This window comes from Rhineura floridana, chromosome 8 (genome assembly GCF_030035675.1).
Source record: "Rhineura floridana isolate rRhiFlo1 chromosome 8, rRhiFlo1.hap2, whole genome shotgun sequence".
Classification (NCBI taxonomy): domain Eukaryota; kingdom Metazoa; phylum Chordata; class Lepidosauria; order Squamata; family Rhineuridae; genus Rhineura; species Rhineura floridana.
In genome coordinates, this window is record NC_084487.1 from 72,466,085 (window position 1) to 72,487,590 (window position 21,506).

The following is a 21,506-nucleotide window of genomic DNA, read 5'->3' on the forward strand; positions in this document are numbered from 1 at the left end:
CAAACTGAAACTCAATCCTGATAAGACTGAGATGCTGCTGGTGGATGGTTTCTCTGGTCAGATGGTGGATACATACCCTGTCCTGGACGGGGTTACACTCCCCCTAAAGGATCAGGTTCGTAGTTTGGGAGTCGTTTTAGACTCTTCCCTGTCACTTGAGGCCCGTGTAGCCTCGGTGGCACGGAATGCGTTCTACCAACTTCGGTTGGTAGCCCAGCTACGTCCCTATCTGAGTAAGGAGGACCTTACATCAGTGGTTCATGCCCTGGTAACCTCACGTTTGGACTACTGCAACGCGCTTTACGTAGGGCTACCTTTGAAGACGGTTCGGAAGCTACAGCTAGTGTAAAATACGGCGGCCAGACTGCTAACAAGAACTAAGCGGTCTGAGCATATAACACCTGTTCTGGCTCGCTTGCACTGGCTTCCAATATGCTACCGGGCCAGATTCAAAGTGCTGGTTTTAACCTATAAAGCCTTATACGGCGCGGGACCACGATACCTGCAGGAACGCCTCTCCCGTTACGAACCGGCCCGTACACTACGGTCTACTACGAAGGCCCTCCTCCGGGTCCCGACCCATAGGGAGGCCCGGAGGGTAGTAACAAGATCTAGGGCCTTCTCAGTGGTGCCCCCTGAATTGTGGAATAGTCTCCCCGAGGAGGTACGCCTGGCGCCGACACTATTATCCTTTCGGCGCCAGGTTAAAACCTTTCTCTTCTCTGAGGCATTTTAATTTAAGTTATTTATGTAAATGCTGTAATTTCTATTTTAGATGGTGTATTTTTATATTTGTTATACTGACTTCGTAATTTTATTATTGTATATGTTGCTATGTTTGCCGCCCAGAGAGCTGTTTGCTAGTCGGGCGGGATATAAGCTGAATAAATAAAATAATAAAAAAATATTTAGCAGTTCATTAAACTCTGATGTGCTTTGCTTTCTCTAAATTGCATCCCACATGTTTATATTATTAATACAATATATTAATATGTGTCACCATGCTGAACAAATTTTACTCACATCTGCAAAATATATTCATGGTTTCATTTTGTTCTTAGCAAACTGGGCCTTTTATGCATGGCTGCTCAAACGTATAATTGCTTGCATCCAAGTATTAGCATTATATACAGCTTTGGTGGCAATTAATTTTTCAATAATGCTTGTTACTGTTATCTGACAGTGTTCTGTCACTCATTTCCCAGTACCAGAATCTGTAAAGAAACTGACCCTTAGTGGTAAAAGCACTGAAGATCTGTATATTACTTGGTCCAAAGCTGATGGGGATGTTGATCAGTATGAGATTCAGCTTCTCTTCAATGACATGAAGGTTTTTCCACCCAATCATCTTGAAAACACCTTTGAAGAGTTCCGATTCACGTCATTAACTCCAGGACGCCTTTACAAAATTGTTGTCATTACAATAAGTGGAAAAGCACAACGAGCTACTTTCATAGAAGGACTGACAGGTTAGGAAAAAATATATATTAAGCAGACTTTAAATCTGTTTGTATTGGTAGATATAATATGTACTTAGTGTAGTTGACAAATTTGAGTGACTGCAGTGTGGTCCAACAGATGAGTCTGATCAAGGTATACGGGATCTATTTTTGCACATGACAAAGACAGACCCATGTCTTTAAGTATGAGTTTGCCCTAGTCACATGTAAAACAGGATGGTAATACAGGGAATGGTGTGGTGATTTAAAGTAAAAAAGAGGCATGCATGTGAAGGGTGCTGACATATTCACTTTGTGCCATCTTATTTTCCCTCAACACTAAAACCCCCTAAATATATTTTTTCCTTCAGTCAAACTCTGATGTTGGAAGCAAACCAGTAAAGGAGAAATGAAGCTGAATAGAGTAACTGTGGGGAGATGGGAAGGTCTGTCATCCTTCACCCACATGTCCCTTTTAGCACTTTACATTCACCCCACCTTCTGCTATTAAGGCAGTCATGTCTTTAAAGACTCAGGTCTGTCTTTGTCATGTGTGATTTGGCCCTTTGTGTAACAAGATCAAGTTCTTTATTTTATCTCCCTCCAACACTAGCTTTTTAACCCATGGGATCTTGGCAGACTCTCTCTCCCTCTCTCTCTCTCTCTCTCCCTCTCTCTCCCTTCCTCTCTCTCTCTCTCTCCCTTCCTCTCTCTCTCTCTCCCTTCCTCTCTCTCTCTCTGTCTTGTGTCTGTGTCTCTGTGTGTGAGTGTCTGTGTGTGTGTGTGTGAGAGAGGGGGGGTGTCCCAGGGCACGTTATAAAAATGTAACAATCAAAACAAGTAAAATTTACATTAAAATCCTAAAATAAAACTACCAATGACAGAGTAACAAAACAGCAGCAGAGAGCTGCAGTGCACAGCTGCACCCAGAATGTTACTGGCTGTATCAGCACAGGATTCTGGCTATACATGCATCCAGATGCAGGATTTTGGAAACTCCACTTTCAGAAATGCCATATGCCTGCCTATCTAGCATAAATCTAGGTTGTTTGCATTCAATTTTTGTGCTGCCATGTCATTTTGTGATTTTAGGTTGTTTTCAATTGTTTTATTTTAAAATTGTTGTAACTTGCCCCGGGAATTTTGGATAAAGAATGAGTAATAAATGTTACCAACAACAACAATTTGCTTTCTGTGGATTCATGGTCAGGGATCTGCAGTTTCCCTCCAACCTGTTTGTGCCATTCAAGCTTCCTGTTATTATGGCAACCTCTTAATACTTCTTTACAAAAATCACAAGAGGAAAGCATTCTATGTCTTGTGATCCAATCATTATCTGACTTTCACAATTTTGTTTGCTGCAACTTTAAAAAAGTAATGCTATGCTAAGAAAATATCTATTGACTTCTTTGGCCATTCTTGTTGGCATTTTCCCCTCTTTAGTTCCAAGTGCTGTCAAAAACATTCATATTTCACCCAATGGAATGACAAACAGCTTGAAAGTGAATTGGACCCCTGGAGTAGGAGATGTCGATTCTTATACTGTCACAATATTCCATCAAAATCATCCCCTCAATACTCAGACTGTTTCCAAACATGTGTATGAGCACATATTTAACAAACTAGAAGCAGGGGAGCAGTATAAGATTGTTGTACAAACAAAGAGTGGAACCTTGCACAACAATTCAACAGCTTTTGGACGAACAAGTAAGTTTCTTCCTGTAACAAGAAGAACAAAATATATTAAAAAGTCCGTTCTACTCTGCTCCTGAATAGCATTAAGGAATGGGGGGAGAGGGAACAGGTTAATTCTATTATACTCTGTTAAATTCACAGGCTAAATTTTCATTACTTCTGTAAGTTCATGATCTGAGAATAATGATGGGTGAATTCTCCATGGCTTTATTTAGAATCAGTTCATTATTTAAAGCTTTCTTTTTGAGCGCTCAGATATTTTCAGACTTCTTTCTGGCTCCTGGTGTTGGTAAAGCTGGGCTCCTGCTGGGAGGAAGGGCGGGATATAAATTAAATAATAAATAAATAAATAATGTGCCCTGAAGTTGCAATGCACATATAGGGATGGGATAGAAGTCAGATTTAGTTAAAGGTGAACATCCTAAAACAATATGAAAACCGAAAGATACCATCCTTTGAAATTTGCAGTTTTCTGAATTTTGTAATGCAGTTCTCCAGCCAAATAATAAATATATAAAACTGTATATACTAAGGTAAAGTGTGCATAAAAATGCATATATTAGTGAAAATAACATCAAAATGCATTATATTAGGGGAATTTGCTTAGCAAAACTGTATATTATGCACAATTACATGCAAACACACTGTATTAGGGAAAATTTCTTAGCAAAAATGTGTATATTAGGCACATTTACATACAAACGAAATTCGTACTAAAATGCTGATGAATTTTCTTGAGGATCTTTTCTTTTTTTTTTTAATAAATACCAGTCTGGGTTCAGGCCTGGTTATGGGACTGAATTGGCCTTAGTTGCCCTGATGGATGACCTTTATCGAGAGAAGGACAGGGGGAGTGCTACCCTGTTAGTCTTACTTGATCTCTCAGTGGCTTTTGATACCATTGACCATGGTATCCTTCTGGGCCAACTTGGTAAGCTGGGTATTGGAGGCACTGTTTTACAGTGGTTCTGATCCTATCTCCAGGGTTGCTCTCAGAGAATAGCATTGGGTGACTGTCTTTCGGCTCACTTGCAGTTGTGCTGTGGGGTGCTGCAGGGTACTATCTTGTCTCCCATGCTGTTTAACATCTATATGAAGCCCTTGAGAGCAGTCATCAGGAGATTTGGGGCGAGGTGTCAGCAGTATGCTGACGATACCCAGCTCTATTTCTCCATAACATCTGAATCAGGAGAGGGCGTGCAAGCCCTGGACCGCTGCCTGGACTCAGTGGTGGGCTGGATGAGGGCCAATGAACTGAGTCTGAATCCTAGCAAGATGGAGGCACTGTGGGTTGGTGGTTCCTGAGTTCGCAAAATTGGTCAGTTGCCTGCTTTGGATGGGGTCGTACTCCCTCTGAAAGAGCAAGTCCATACTCTGGGGTTGCTCCTGGATCCATCTTTGTTGCTAGAGGCCGAGGTGACCTCTGTTGCTAGGAGTGCCTTTTACCAGCTTTGGCTGGTAAGACAGCTGTGGCGTTTCTGGACTGGGATAGCCTGACCACTGTTGTCCATACACTGGTAACCTCCAGGCTGGATTATTGTAATGCACTGTATACCCTTGAGGTTGGTCCGGAAGCTGCAGCTGGTGCAAAATGCAGCGGCGAGACTACTCACTGGGGCAGAGGATCACCAACATGTCACCCCGCTGCTGAAAGCATTGCACTGGCTGCCCATTTGCTACCGGGCCAAGTTCAAGGTTCTAGTTTGGGTGTACAAAGCCATATACAGCTGGGGACCAGGATACCTGAAAGACCGTCTTATCTGTTATTTACCTAGTTGATCACTGTGCTCTGCAGGTGAGGGCCTCCTGCAGATACCATCTTTTCAGTAGGTTCATTTGCACAACATAGGAAGTGGACCTTTAGTGTGGTAGCACCTACCCTGTGGAATTCCCTCCCCTTGAATATTAGGCAGGCACCATCTCTGCTATCTTTTTGGCACCTTTTGAAGACTTTCCTTTTTCAGCAAGCCTTTTAAGTTGAGACCTATCCCAGTCTGCATCTGTGTTAGAATTGCTTGTTAATATGTTTTTTTAAAAAAATTTAACCCCTTTAAAATATGTTTTTAAAGCTTTTAAAAAAATGTTTTTAACATTTTGTTTTAATATATTTTAAGATCTGTTTTTATGATGTTTTAAAGTGTTTTTAGCACTCCTGTTTGCCGCCCTGGGCTCCTGCTGGGAGGAAGGGTGGGATATAAATAAATAAATAAATAAAAATGCAAACTGATGTGGAAATGTTTGCAAGATATAACTGAGAAAACTAATGCAAATAAAGAAGATAGTCTCCAAACAAAAGGCTGCTTAGATCACTTGGTTCACAACAATTAATGAGAATTCCATCATGAGTTAAGATATAATAATTTTAAGCCTTTGTTGTTCTACAAGGCAACTGGATTTGAAGTTTACATAAGCCCTATTCATGTGCTATTTGTGCATAAGGCATTGCCATGTTTACTTTCATGTAGAGATGAACAAGGCTTTTGCCCCTGTGCAAGTCTCTTTATTCCCCTTTGCATGGTACAAGAATCTAACCAGGAAATCTCTGTTTCACTGTGGTTTCCTGTTGAATCTGAACCACTAAACTATGGTTACCAGCTCCAGAACATATCAGGCTGTTAAATCAAATTAAACCAAATTCAAACTGTGGGTTGATATACTGCACTGTTCCAAATCTGATAACAATAGTTTCCCAATATGAATGGAAAAGGAAACAACAGTTAAATATTTCCTGGTTCGATTGCTCATGCTGCAAAGAGGTTGTATGTGCAGGTAAAAGGCTCATTCCTATCTTTGCATATTACACCAGGATATGACCAATAAATGTTGAACATTATTTATGAAACTAAGTTATCTCAAATTAAAGAGAAAAGATTTCATTCTTTCAATATCTTCAAAAGGGCACCCCATTGAAATTTTTCAGAATGTAAATTTATTTAAACAGAATTTCTCAATCATGAATTGATTAATAAATTAAAATCTTTAATACATCAGCAGGCCTGTCATTTATAATATACTAAAAAGCCCTCTATCTACACCAGTTTTTGAGCACTACATCTATCCAGTTGAACTGAAGTCTGAATGAAGATGAATGACCTCCTGGTCACACAAGAATAGGAATGTACCTCACTCACTCTGCCCTTGTCCTGCAAAAGATCATTTTAATGAAGATGGGCACAAGAGAAGACAAAATAGCTCATTTTTAATAGTCCCATTTCGTGGGTTAGGGAAATGGGGAGATGACACAGGGTAACTTGAACAAGAGATCCAGTTGACTGAATTTAATTACAAAAGTATATTTTGTGTTTGTTCACAACTAATTAGTTAGTAATTCTCAAGGTGCACGAAGACATACCACATATGACTCTCACCTTTTAAACAATTGTTCCCAGTTCCTGCTCTTGTTAAGGAATTGCATGCAGACAATGCATACAGCAGTTATTCATTGATTGTAACGTGGCATAGTGCTGCTGGTGTGGCTGAACGATATGACATCCTCCTTCTGACTGAGCAAGGCATCCTTCTGAGTAACAAATCAGAGCTAGCTACTGCTAAACAACACAAATTTGAAGATTTAACACCAGGGAAGAAGTATAAAGTACAAATATTGACTGTCAGTGGTAGCCTTTTCAGCAGCCGGGCAGAAACTGAAGGCCAAACAGGTAATTCCAGCATTTTTATTATCAGAGAGCAATAGCTATAGCAGTAAACATAGAATATGCCAGAAGACCTGCTCCATGTTTCATAACTTAGGAAGTGTATCATGAATATTTGTATTTGTACTTTTATGGATGAACACTGTTATTTTTAATTAATTTTTTGGCAAAGGAATCATAATACATGTTTAAACATGTCAGCATATCTACCAGTATCATAACTCCTTGAATTGTTGCTCCCATGAGCTTTGGATAGACTTGGAGACTGGCCTGCAGTACTGCAGCTATCTGTAAAATTGATTGTCCTCATTCAGTCAAAATGTTGAGTTGAAATTAATGAGAACTTTGCTTAAGTAGAAGATGGGGACAAGTAATAGTGAGCATACTATGTATTAATCTAGAAAAATAGATTTGGGTCATTACTACATGTGATGCTTAAATCTGCATTTACTTTTCTTGCATATGCAACTTAAAATACATAAAAGTTGCTTTAGCTAGAATGCATGTTCTGTATGAAAATGACTTTCTGCTGCTTGTTGTTTTGCTATAACATTTTTTTTAAAAAAAATCTATTCCAGGTGAAAGGACAGTCTTAGTATCATGTGTTAAAGCACTTTGGCACAAATGTTGGCTTGAGCAAATATTTTTGAACAAATGCAGAAATGATTAAAGAGCATACTGTACTAACTACATGTTCTTTAGTGTTTGTAAGCAACTTTCATTTTGATGCAGAGAAAGATGGGATAATAAATAAATGCAAAATAATATAATATTCTGAAAATGCGCCTTACATTATAGAGTGATTAGTCTTTGTGTTTAGTGATAGCAGAAGGATAATCAATATAGAAGCACCTAATATGTGTAATTTGTTTTATATTGTTTTTAATACTGTATTTTATATAGTTGTGACCCACCCTGTGAAATAGCATGTACACATAGTTTCTGAGGCTTAAAGTACAATTCTGCTGCCCATTTCTTACTGCTTGCTAGAAGTTACTACAGTAGATGCAATATTTATCTATTGATTTATTGAATTTATATCCTATCCTTCCTCCCAAATCTTTCTCTGATTTCAGCTCCAGCAGCTGTCACAAATCTGAAAGTCACAGAAAGTAGCACTGGGCGCCTGTCATTTAACTGGACAGCTTCTCAGGGAGAACTGGACAAATATGATATCTTTCTATATAATCCAGACAAATCTCTTCAGGACAGAATTTCAGGGGACCGGAATCTCCAGCAGTATTCTTTCCAGAACTTGGTGCAAGGAAGGTTGTACAAAATGGTGATTGTCACCCACAGTGGCAAGCTTACTAACGAATCATCCATCTTTGGGAGAACAGGTAAAAGTATCTAATGGGCCAATTTATTAGCAGTAAGATGTATTTAAAAACATTGATGGGCTACTTTAATTGTGAGAAGTAATTGCTGGTGAAGTTGCTGGCAAATATAACCCAGACTGGTTATCCGTGTCTCATATAAGAAGCATCATAATGAGCTTTAAGATTTCTCAGAAGAATCATAATTAACTTTAATAAATGTTTGAGTCCCTTCAGGGCATCAGATCAAACATACAAATTCCTGTTGGCAAACCCAACCTGGCTAAGGTCGTGTAAATTTAACAGGTCATGTGTTTGTTGTGCATATGTGGAATCTAGGGTCTGGTGCAAAATGTGATACGCTAGGAAGTTCAGCTTTTGTTTCGAGGGAGAGAAATAGTACTTATGGCTCTCTGAGAAAGCTTGAAGTGTGTATATGAAGTGTGCAGCATTAGGGGGAAGGCTATACAGCAAGTTGAGTGATCATAAGATATGGTTCAGTGCTTTATATTGCCCTTGGCCTCTCTTCTGTGCCTACAATTATCTGACTGTTTCCTCCATTGGCATTTTAATGAGGACAACCATCTCTTAATTAAATCAAATGGTCACAAAATAGATGTATCTAAATTCTATCCATCTTCTAGACAATCTGGGAAGAGCAAACTTGGCACAATTACAGATGGCCGATAGTAGCAATGGAAGAAATCAGATATGCTAGAATTTTTCATTTTGGAGGGGGCAAGTAGCTCTCTAAATTTCAGAAAACTGTTGTTTTTATTAATTTTCAATTGGTAGGGTTGAATTTCAAGGAAATTTAACATGGGGGGGGAAGGTTGCATTTTCCAAACACTGGGGACACACCCTTTCCAATTTTCAGGAAATTGTTTTTAATAGATTTTCATCAACATTCACTGGAGTGGGGCCCAATACAACTAAAGAGGAACTGCAAAAATATTTGATTTTCCCAAACTGGGCGTGCTGTGCTTTGAACTTAAATGTCTCATAAAATTAAGGGAAAATTCTCTAAAGGGCAAAATAAATATATAATAATCAGAGAGATGAAACAGAGCCATTATGTAAATGCAAAGTATAAAAATACCACTGACGCATAAGGAACTCAATAATTTTCAGTGTCAGAATTGCATTTTTAATTCAAATGTTTAATTATTAGAAAAGTTATATTTTCTTTTTGTTTTACCCATAGGGGGACATAACAAAAATTGTTATAATGTTGTGAGTTTGGGGGGGTTGGAATGGATGATTCCTGTGGGTCCCCTTTCCAGCCTCTGATTTGGAATCCTGTGCATTGGAATGAGGAACTCGCTCTGCTGGTCAGATGAGTCTCTTTTGTTAAGCTAATAGAGAGGCCAGGTAGGATAATGGGTCTATCAGTTGCCCAGCAACTGGTGAATGGGTCAGGAAGACCCTTTTGTCATTGAAACTCTTCAGGAGAACCTTCCCCCTCCCCTCCTTACTGCTAGGAGAGGCTTGTGTATTGGAGTCGTGAGGAAGAATTGCTGGGAACTGGAGGCAGGCAGAGAGACTGGCTCTCTGCACAATGGCATTTGGGGTGTCTCCTGTAACACTGATGGGAAAGCTGGATATTGGACTGCTGGTGCCTTGAACCCCTCCATCCTAAGCTCAGGTTGGAATGTGTGTAAATAAATAAACCATATTTCATAAAGACACCATAGTCTCCGCAGACCTTCTTCCCAAAGGAAACCAAACCCTGGATGAGCACAGGGACCCCTGAAATCTCACTGCTCGGAGATTGGGGAGGTGTGCAACAGTAAATACTTGTCATCCTCACCTATCTTAGGATGCATATTTACTCTCCACTGTCTCTTTTTCTAGTCCCAGCTCCAGTTAGCAATCTCAAAGGATCCAATAAAAACATGACAGAGAGTCTTTGGTTCACTTGGAACCCAGCATCAGGAGACGTTGATTATTATGAACTGAATCTCTATAACCCAAATGGCACACAGAAGGAAGTACAGCATGGAAAAGACTTGACAGAATGGCATTTCCAGGGCTTAGTCCCTGGCAGAAAATACACTTTTGTTGTGGTTACCTATAGTGGTGATCTGACTAACGAAGCAAATATTGAAGGTAGAACAGGTAAAGAACTCCAGTTTCTTTTCTTCATATTCTTTCTGTCATTGTTAATTGCTTCCATGCTCGGCGTAGGGTGGCCACATGCAAAGGTGTGTGGGGAAGGGGGTGAATTCCCCCCCCTGGGTTTAGCACCCTTGATGTTTCATGTGAATCTGCTGTCAGTAGGTGCTTTTGTAAATGTGAAGGGAATCTCCAGTCAGAGAGTGGGTTTGTCCACACTTTAATGTATATTTATATGTATATTTAAAGTTGTTTGTGTTCTCATTTAAGTCTACATGACGTCTCCTTCAAACTGTTCCTATCCTGGTGGGTTTCCCCTGTAAATTCAGATTTTCTCATTCCAGAGATAATCTGATCCATTTTGAAAAATACAACTCCACTTGAGACAGCAGATGCATTGCCTCCTTTTTTCCTGGGGGTGGGTCAATTATCCGTGTTCATTACTCCTCTTTTCATGCCCTCTACATTCCCTTAACACCAGTTCTGTTCTCACAGAAGTGGTGCCCATTTCTGGTGAGCTCCACAGCCATGTTTTAAAAAAATAAAACAGAAAATCAGATTTGTGCAATACCAGAAAACTGAAAAACAATGATTTCTCCAGATATCCCCAATTCATTTTTTCCTATTGATTTTATGTATGTTATTGGGTTGATTTCTCCCACAACTATCTACCTGATTTGGAAATGTCTGTCATTTTAGGATTGAACAGAAACTGTGCACACACAGGCTGGTATTGAATTAGGAATGTGTGCTATTGTGCAATTCCTAGGCAAATACATTTAAAGAAAAAGATGTGCACACTGCTCAGTTGATTCCTGCATGCATGCCCTATTTGTAAAATAAATAAATAAATAACATATTTGAACCAACAAATTGGTAGGCAGGAACAAAGACAACAGGGGACACCTGCTGACACGGATGGGAACAAGTAGATTTGATCTTCATCTTCAACTGCAACTGCAAATGTACCTGTGTATGGACTAATGAGGTCAAATTCAAATGGAGAAAACATGGATTCCAAGCAAGATCTAGCTCAAATGTGTACAAGCCCAAAGTCATTAAGACCTGAACAAAACAGAATTCTTTTAGTTGGTTTCCTTCTTACAGCATTTTAGAATTATTGCCTTTACTGTATTATGTATTCAAGTGTAACATAACCATTTTCCTTTTTCACTTTCTCTTTCTCTAGTGCCAATCCCTCCAAATACAGTGTCATTTGCTGATGTCACAAACACCTCCTTGTCCATCACATGGTTGGGCCCTCCTGACTGGACAGATTATGATGACTTTGAGCTGCAATGGACCCCAAGAGAGTCCCTCACAGTCTTCAATCCTTACAGTAGTAGCAAATCTAAAGGACGCATCATACATGGCCTCCACCCAGGGAGATTGTATCACTTCAGTGTTAGGAGTGCTAGTGGCATCATTCGGAAAACTTACAGTAAATCACTTTCTGGAGCTGTGAGGACAAGTAAGGCCCAGTTGAATCTTAGGTGGCCAGATCAGGACACTGATTAAAAAGTTTGGTATTAACCCAGACTACTTTAATTTTTAGTTATATTATATTAGCACAACAATTGTTAACCTTTTTGGAGTTGGCACCCACTTCCAGCCCCAACATGCATTTTGGGACCACTTCTTAATTTTTTGCCCTATATTTGTATAGCGGATGGTAGTGTTGCTGTTGTGACCCACCTTAGGCCATCTGTGGCAGAGTACCGGGTCCTGACCACCAGTTGAAGACCATATATTAACAGATTCATGAATGGTTGTGCAGGGATTTATGTCTTTACCTATTTCACATTTCTGTAGTATTTTGTTGAAGAACTCAGAGCTCTCTGTAATCAATGGCTACAGTACAACAGCATTGATGGACAACAAGGCTATGTAACCAGTTTACTTGTTTATTCATTTATTCTTTCAAATCACTACTAGGGCTTCAGCCTTTATACAGAGTTAATCAATTAATACCATAATCGTGCACAGGATTGTGCTGTAATCTTGACAAATCAAGTGCCAGCCCTATTGTTTACATTTATATTGGGCTTTATTCTTTGGAATTCAGGAAAGCATAAACTGGGTTCCATGGCCAACCCTACCATTAGACAGAGTGGGGCAACTGCCACAAGTGACAGATGCTAAGAACCATCAGCTGTACTTTTCAGTTGGAAGAAAGCTGTGCATACCACACAGCCTGTCTTTCACCCTCATAACTAGCCATTTTACCTCATGTGTGGCAGAGGACACTATCCCAATGCCAGTATTGAAATAAGATTCAGTTGCCAGTCTAGTTGGCTCCAATGTACATGGAATGATGGGGGGGGCATCTTGTCCTTCCTTGGACAGGAAAAAGGCCTTGGGCCAGCCCTGTGGGGTTTCCATGCTATCTCCCATTCAGACACTGAGAGTTAGCTGGCAGGACTGTTGTGAGGCTCTAATGCGATAACGCTGTATGGGGTCCCCTGAGTTTCTTGTAGGAAGAGTGTGATACAAATATTGCACATAAATAGATTAGTCTTTGGCAATTTCCTATCTCTCAGCCTCATCATCAATAAAACAGTGCCCTGATTTTCTTATAGGATTGTTCTGAGGTTGAATAAAGCACTATAAAGACTTTAATATGCTGAGATTCATCCTTGTGCGATAACATAAGCACATAATATACAATACACATTCTTCTGCTTTTCTTCAAAGGACCAGACAAGATACAAAGTTTGCATTGCCGACCACAGAACTCTACTGCCATTGCATGCTCCTGGATCCCTCCTGACTCTGATTTTGACGGATATAGTATTGAGTGCAAAAAAACAGATACTGAGGAGACTGAATTCTCCAGAAGAATAGAGAGAGAGAAAACTGTGTATAACATCATGACCCTCGTGCCACACACAAGATACTTGGTGTCCATCAAAGTGCAGTCAGCTGACATGACCAGCGAGGTGGTAAAAGACAACACCATCACTATGATAGACCGTAAGTCTTTTTTGTATGTACAGATACAGTACAATGGAAAGCAGAATGTAGAACAGGAGGTGGGGAGCATGCGGGGAAAAGCTTCCAGTGTGCAACAGAAGGCTTTGAAATGAATGATGTGTGGCTAGAAAGCAGAACATCACCTTTGTTGCATACAGTGCATGTTGTAATAGTTTATACTTGTTTTTCAAAGCACTGAGTGTATTTTTAATTGCTAAATTTGCTTGCTTGACTCGTATTTCAAGAGTCACAGGCAGGTTTTATATTCTAACATGCCAGCAGAACCTAATCATTGGTTTACTTTCCATTTGCAAATGGTTCTTTTCAGCTTTTTACTCTCTTGCATCCTTTATTGCCTTCAGTCAAGAGAGCTGGATGCTTCTTCCTTCCTGCTGTTATGTAACAGGAAATCTAGATTCTCTCAAGCTTTCTTACTTCTCTTCTCTTTTGCTTATTGTACTGAATGTTAAGGGAAAGCATAGCTTCTCTGAATCCTCAACAGTTCAACAATTTACCCTACAGAATAAATGGAGAAAATGCCATAATGGCCAGTGACTGCCATTAGTTTATGTTGCAGCAAAAACAACAAAGATTCTTATAGTACCATAAATTAGCACCGGCTAACAAGATCCTCCTCGAACGGTTCACTTCTTATTCCCCCATTAAGAGCAGCGAGACTGGTGAGGACCAGGTCCAGAACCTTTTCAGTAGTGGCTCCCTCACTATGGGACTCGCTGACAACCGACCTTCACCAGGTCCCCTCCTTGCTTTGTTTCCGTCGGGCCTTGAAGACCTGGCTCTTTAACCAGGTGTGGGAGGGGGGTTAGGTTGACAGTGTGCAGCTCTGGGGGTGTTTTTACCTTTAATTTTTAATGCTCTCTGTTTATGTTTTTATATGAACTGTATTTGTGTTTTGCTGTATGTCACCCAGAGCGGCAGACTAACCTCTGCCAGATGGGCGTCTAATAAATAAATACATAAATAAATAAATAAATAAAAAGTAAATAAATAAACAAATAAACTAATAATAATAATAATAATAAATGCTAACAAATTTATTATGGCATAAGCTTTTGTGGACCAGAGACCACGTCATCTGATGTGGTAAATGGTTTTCCCCTCTACCTGCCAACTGAGGATGGCACTTCAAGTGTTTGATGGTGTGGATTCTAGTTCATGAAACCTTATGCCATAATACATTTGTTAGCCTTTAAGATGTTGCAAAACTCTGTTGTTTTTGCCATTAGTTTATCTGATCTAATATTGGAGATGAGGCCTGGAGGCCTGGAGAATTAGAAAGATGTCTAAAACCATCTCATTCTGTTAAACCACATTGTCACTATTTTCACTCCATGGATTTTTGAATGACATCTTCTTGGTACAGATAATTTCATTTCGGAACTATTCAATGAAAGCAAAGACGCAGCCCCTCCTCATGCTTGTGATCAGTAACAATCAGGGCTGGTGCCAGAGGATGGCCAGGTAAGGCCCTGGCCAAAGGCCCCTGAGTCCCAAGGGCCCCCTGAAGGGGCCCTCCTTAGGGTGGGTGGATAGTGCTCCCTTTTGTAATCTGCAGTGCAGATCATGGGAGGGACGTCCCAGGCACATACACACACACTGCCATGCAGGCCCACAACATCCACCTGCAACTTGCTCCACCTATCTCTCCTTTGATATAAATGCTGGTTTTGCTGTGGGCGCATCCTTGCCATCAACCAAGATGGTAGCGGAGGCATCAGGCCCTTAGGGAAACCTCAGCTGTCATCTTGGTTGATAGCAGGCTTGCACCCGCAGTGCAACCAGCATTTACGTCAAGGGAGAGATAGGTGGAGCATGTTGCAGGTGGGTGTTGTGGGCCTGCATGGCAGTGGGGTGTGCCTAGGAGCTCCCTTCCATCATCCATGCTGCAGATCGTAGAAGGGAGCGCTACCCACCCACCCTAAGAAGGGGCCCTTCAGGGAGAGGTAGGTGAGGCATGCATGCATGTGTGCACCGGCCCTAGTGACAATACACTAGATGACAGATATAGTATAGTAATGCTTTGCAGGTTTGCACAGTCATAACCCACTATTCAGCCATAGTCTATCAGCCACAATTGGTGCTCAGCAGTTGTCCTGGTTTTGCTCATGTCTGAGATTGCAAAAAAAAATCAGAAGTAGGTAGCCATTGTGGTACCCTCCAGATGTCATTGGACTTCGCCTCCCATCAGCTACAGCATGATGGGACTTGTAGTCCAACAACATCTTGAGGACAGCACGTCACCTGTTACTGCTAATAGCCTATAAAATGCCATTGCTGGGCAGAATATGGCTTGGTGTGCCTCGTGTAGCTTAGGCCCAATTCTTTAATATGTTTTATCTTGCTTATTGCCTGTCTTTCTAGCTAACTGGGAACTGGGAGAAAATGTAAGCATTTCAAAGTGGTGTACAACTTTCGTCAGTAAGCATGGCCAAAGCCTTATAGGTTGCTGAACTGAATTCAGCTCTGAGAAAATCACCTGTTAAGTTATATACAGCAGTGGTGGGGAACCTCCACCCATAACCTCCGCTAATTAGCCACCCAGGCCTCTCCATCTGGCCTGTGTGAGGTCATTTTGGCCAAGCCATGCTTATCTACCCTAGATGTCATATATGACATCAAGTGTGGGCCAGGTAAAGATGCAGCTGGTCTAGAAGGACATTTGCACTGGGCTTTCCAGGCACCAACAATCAGCTGGTGGTTGGGACTTGCAAAGCTATGCACTGGGCTTTGCAAGTGCCAATAATCAGGTGATGGTTGGGGCTTGCAAAGTGCTGGCACTGAGCAACCCTACCCACTTGACAAACTTGGCCCATGGGGGGAGAATCCAGTTCCCCGCCCTGATATACAGAGATGAGGAAAGACCGCAGATATCATAACACACTGCTAGGTTGTATTTGTTAATCCTCAAGTATTAGATGTCTTGGTAGCTGGGAAGAGCATTTCAGCAGATATTTCATTCTGCTTGAGTAAAAGCTTGCATTTGAGCTGCCTGTTATGTATTGGCAAAATACAGCTGATGGCTTTTGTAATGCTACTGTTCCTATCATTTAGGGCCTCCACCACCACCTGCACATATTCGAGTGAACAAAAAGGATGCGGTCATTACCAAATCTTCCATCCACTTCAGTTTCAATTGCAGCTGGTTCAGTGATACAAATGGAGCTGTAAAATACTTTACTGTGGTTGTGAGAGAGGCTGATGGTAAGTTTTCGTGGCTATACAAGATAACCTGCATTGACACAGTGCCTTTGTTATTGTCTAGCACACCTGGTTGATCATTGTAAAATTCCATTATGACCACTTGGGTGGTTGCAATATAATCATGGATAAAGCATACTAACTCAAATAGAAAAGATTCAGGAGTCCTTTTACATCTACAGATCTGGAATTTGATCTCCATTAGCCTTGTTCTGACATTGCAGTAATAGCGCATTATTTAACTTCCTTGGTTTTCCTTTTCCAATCACCCCTCTCTAGGCAGTGAAGGACTGAAGCCAGAACAGCATCACCCTTTGCCTTCTTACTTGGAATACAAACACAACAACTCAATCCAAATCTATCAAACAAATTATTTTGCCAGTAAATGCACTGAAAGCCCTGACAGCATTTCAAAGAGCTTTGATATTAAGCTTGGAGCAGAGATGGAAAATCTGGGAGGAAAGTGTGATCCAAATCAGCAGAAATATTGTGATGGGCCACTAAAACCCAGGACTGCCTATAGGTCAGATTTATTGTGATAATTATGCCACATAAAACATGGCATGTCATTTGGAAGTATGATTTCTAGAAGCGTTTGAACTATTGTAGATTAATAGCCTCTGTTGCATGATGTTATCTGCTTTACTGTGCCATTTATAATAGTTTTGCCGTGCTCTGTCTCATAGATAATGTCTAAGCTTTTCCTTCACCTATGTCTGTTTACAGTGCAGTTCATTAGATACAGAGCTTCCACACTGATGAGTGAATGTACTAATCCCTCAATGGAAAACCTTAGGACACTCCCTAATCCTTATTTGCAGTATAAAAGTGTCCATGGCAGCTAAAATAATAGCATATTCATGATGAATACTTCTGATATTGTGGACAAAACAGACCAGGGTTTTGCCAGACCCAAATGGTCCAAAATTCCCGAGTAGGTTATTTTTCCATTTCCCCTTCCTATCCGAAGGTCTGTTCTCAATGTCGTATGAGCCTCAGGCATACACTCCTCCTTACCAGCACAGGGAAATAATAATGAATAAACTAAGCTGTACTATACTTATGAGAGCCAGTATGGTGTAGTGGTTAAGGTGTTGGACTATGACCTGGGAGACCAGGGTTCGAATCCCCACATAGCCATGAAGCTCACTGGGTGACCTTGGGCCAGTCACTGCCTCTTAGCCTCATGAAAACCCTATTCATAGGGTCGCCATAGGTCGGAATCAACTTGAGGGCAGTACATTTACTATACTTATGTGATCATGTTACATTCCCTACCCCCCAAAACTCCATTTTCTTACACAAAAGTGTTTGTTCTAGTAGGAAAATCATCATGTGAAAGTGATCCTTAGAAGTCAGTAATAAAGGAGTAGAAAATATGTTTGCAATGCTTCTTTAAGGCTTGAGCCTTTACCGTCCTATTTAAACTACTAGCTATATTATGTTTTTCTCTGAAATCCTTAGGCTAGAAAATCAATTTCATAAAACTATTTATTTTATTTATTTATTACATTTATACCCCGTCTTTCTTTTCATGATAGAAACCCAAGGCGGTTTACATATGGTTCCCATGCAGTCTCCCATTCAGGCACTGACCAGACCTGACCCTGGTGCTGCCTTCAGACCATATTATGTTAGATAGTTTTGGCCATATTCTAACTTTAAATACAGGCATAAATGTACTATATTTTCTTCCTTGACTTTCAAATTGAGTATGGGTACACAACATGGGGCTACTAATCAGGGGCTACATATCAGTATGGGGGCATTGAAGAATCTGCCCAGCACTTAGCCTTGGCATGCCAACATATAAGTATTTAGAATAAGTGTACCAATCCTTTTGCCAAAACAGTATTAGTCATGATGCAGAACTTCAGAATCAGACTGCCAGTTCTTTAGAAGGCTAGCCCGTTCTTCTAAATCTAATATGTAGCCAACTTTGACTGAGACTGGACAATGATAAAGAAAAATAGGCAACAAACCCCACTGGGTAATAGACTGACTAATCATATGGGTTGTTATTTTTTTCATTTCTTATCTTTGTATGATTTTCAGCTCTATAAATTGACCGGTTTGTTTCTCCCTGTCCTATAAGTCATTGCAAAGCTTTGTTAAAATGCATTTCCTCTGGTATGTTCAAAGCTCTTTTTGAGCTTGCTTGCATGACTATCCCACAAAACAAGCAGGGAGCATTCTTGGAACTATACAAGCAATATATATGGATTAAGACATTCTAATTGTGAACGTTCTATAAAAATGCATTCAGTCAAATAAAGAGCAGCTGCGCAGTTTTGTGATCTGCATATCCAAACACAAAAGACCAGCTTCTGCATTGTGATCTAGCAAATTATTTGAAGCACTATATGCCCTGAAGAGAGTAAGCAGCAGCATGATTTAAGGTGCAAGAGATTCGTAAGAAAAAGCTGTTTTTCTTTAAATGTGAGAAGTCAGAAGCATTCCTTTTTTTCCTTCCTTATTCAGAGCCAAACCGCAGAGAACTCAGGAGATCCATGATTGGATATCTCAGTGCTTTTTTCTTTACATAAAAGCAACCACAGAGAGTCCTGAATTGAGATTGGGGCTATAGTGGTGCAGAAGGGGGCCCAATCCTTTCTCCAACAAAGTATCCCTTTTGTAAATCATGCACACACAGATCTTGAAACTGCTCTTAGCTGCAGAAGGGAAAAAGAACAGGTACGAATTTTAAGGATGGGGGAGAAATTCTATTCACTTGATATTTAAAGGTAAACCTACCTAATGGACACTCTCTGAAACAATATGTGAACCAAAAGAAGCATTTTTCAAAATTCACACTTCTTATATTTTGCAATGCAGTTCTTGAGCTACGTTATGTGTACAAAAATGCATATATTAGGATAAAATAATATACAAAATGTATTATATTATGAGAAACCGCTTAGCAAAAATGTGTATACGAGGCAAAACTCCATACCAAAATGTGAATATTAGGGAAAAATCCACTCTAAAATGCTGATATGGTTTCATGAGGAATCTGTTTTATATTAAAAATTGCAAATTGGTATGGAAATGTGGAGAACTGAATTTAAGATTGGAAAAATGAGAAGGAGAGAAACTGAAACTGACAGATTTGCCTGACCCTAGATCCAGTACATGCCCTGTATCCCACCACCACCAATGCAGCTATCAGCAGCTTTGGATGTAAGGTAATTTAAGTAGGGGAAAGGATGGGAAAGGTAAAAAAAACCTCCTCCCCTCCCTCTGGTGCCATGACCTTTGATCCAATATGGATTCCCTACAGCAGCTTTCCAGTAAAGAAAACTACATTTGAAAGAACACATCCTGGATCTTCTCTGTCATGTGTAGTTTGGCCATAAACAACATTTGAAGAATTTTTAAAAGTATCTTGACTTTGCATCACTCTAAAACCAAAAATAGGAAATAGAAATTACAATTAAAGGAAACAATTAAAATGTAGTAGTGACAGGCTAGAAGCTTTGAATTTATATGTGTTATTACTTTGTGTAGCCTTTCATACAGAGTTGATGAATCTTTGACCTCCAGATGTTGTGGTTCTCTGCCCCCGTCAGCAAGGCTAATGGTCAAGAATGATGGGTGTTGTCGTCCATCAACATCTGGAGGGCCACAAGTTCTCCAATCCTGCTTTAGTACTTAGTAGTAATTTCCATAACCTTCAATAACTTTGGTGCTTTCCTCCATTTTGGGCCATGATTATAAATTATACCTCCCAGGGGAATCTAATTCAAAAACTTATTTTTTCCTACCAGGATCAGCATCCGAGCTTTCACACAACTCTTTAGAGAAGACCTGAAGGAACTCCCTGAGCCCCTGTTCTCCGATACCTATTTCTCCTTGCCAATTATTACAGAGTCAGGTTAGTTTTCCCTTCTACCTATGAAATACTGTCTATATTGTCTTTTCAGCCTCTACTGAAGACCTTCTTCTTTCAACATGGTTTTAAGTAGATATTTTCCCAGACTGCATCTGTATTGGAATTTTTTAAGATATTTTAATTGTTTTATTGCTTGTGTGTTTGCTGTCCTGGGCTCCTTCGGGAGGAAGGGATTGGATAAGAATAATAGGTATTTGAAACATGGGCTTTTACTGGAAACAAAAGATAGCAGAAAGAGGTTTATAGATAGGGTTGCCAGGTCAGAAGCATCCCAAACCCTGAGATTTCAGGGGCGGATCAGTGATGTCATGGGGGCATGCCCTGGTGATGTCATGGGGGTGTGTCCTGATGATGTCATAGGGGCATGCCCTAGTGATGTCATTAAGCATGATACATTAAGCATCAACCACACTTGCTTGGAGCATACCACTCAGAGAAAAAAAATTACCTGATTGGAAATCAAGATAAAAATCTTAGCTAAATGGGGGTGTTTGCAGATCCAGCTGAAGTGATGGGATCATTCCTTTTTACCTGCTTAGAGATCCTGGGTAAGGAACATTTAATGTAGCCTACTTGCTTCTGGCAAGAAGGGTTTAAGTGCCCTCCGGCCAGGTCACTCACCAGAAGGCTGTTGTAGGAAGAAAGCCTAGCATTGTGGAGATGTTAGATGGGATCATTCAGGAGTAAAGATGGATGCCTCCGAAGGCTGTAATTCTAAACACATTTACTAAGAGACTAAGCCCCATAGAACTCAACGGAACGTACTTCTTGGTAGATATTGTTAGGATTGTGCTGTTGGTAAGTCTTGGCTAGGGATCCTCTGCAACAATATCCATATCAAATCAGGGTTGGCAACCCCCTGCCTGGAATGCCCTGCCTGCCTTTTAACATGGCTGCTCAAAACTTCTTTATAGACTTGACCCTTCACTGCAGAAAGAGGTTTAAGAAAAAAGAGTTAAGATGATTCTCTACTCTTTCCTGCCTACTCTGTGGGCTGCTATAAACTCACTTTGACAGCCAACTCAATTCCAGTGAGTAATAATTTTATTTTTTATTTTTTTTTAGATTTTTATACCGCCAGACTAGCAATAGCTCTCTGGGCGGTGTACAACAGAAAATACAAAATACATCTCATAAAAGTGCATAATAAATATTACAAAAACATATAAACTGCAAAAATCAGATTACATAATTTTTTAAAATT

The 21,506-nt window shown here is 40.2% G+C and overlaps 1 protein-coding gene across 5 annotated transcripts in view; it reads left to right on the top strand.

The window, feature by feature from the left end:
- The window catches only part of PTPRB (protein tyrosine phosphatase receptor type B), a 107,950-nt gene that overhangs the window by 57,329 nt on the left and 29,115 nt on the right, over positions 1 to 21,506 (top strand). For 4 of the 5 annotated variants that reach the window (XM_061639744.1, XM_061639745.1, XM_061639743.1 and 1 more), the window contains 10 exons: positions 1,206 to 1,469; positions 2,883 to 3,146; positions 6,524 to 6,793; positions 7,864 to 8,127; positions 9,958 to 10,221; positions 11,408 to 11,689; positions 12,913 to 13,191; positions 16,264 to 16,413; positions 16,690 to 16,933; positions 20,178 to 20,284. In XM_061639744.1, the coding sequence (XP_061495728.1) occupies positions 1,206 to 1,469; positions 2,883 to 3,146; positions 6,524 to 6,793; positions 7,864 to 8,127; positions 9,958 to 10,221; positions 11,408 to 11,689; positions 12,913 to 13,191; positions 16,264 to 16,413; positions 16,690 to 16,933; positions 20,178 to 20,284 (2,388 nt within the window). Of the gene's footprint in view, positions 1 to 1,205; positions 1,470 to 2,882; positions 3,147 to 6,523; positions 6,794 to 7,863; positions 8,128 to 9,957; positions 10,222 to 11,407; positions 11,690 to 12,912; positions 13,192 to 16,263; positions 16,414 to 16,689; positions 16,934 to 18,891; positions 19,055 to 20,177; positions 20,285 to 21,506 lie in introns of those variants that run through there. The other variant, XM_061639747.1, reaches the window with a different exon arrangement.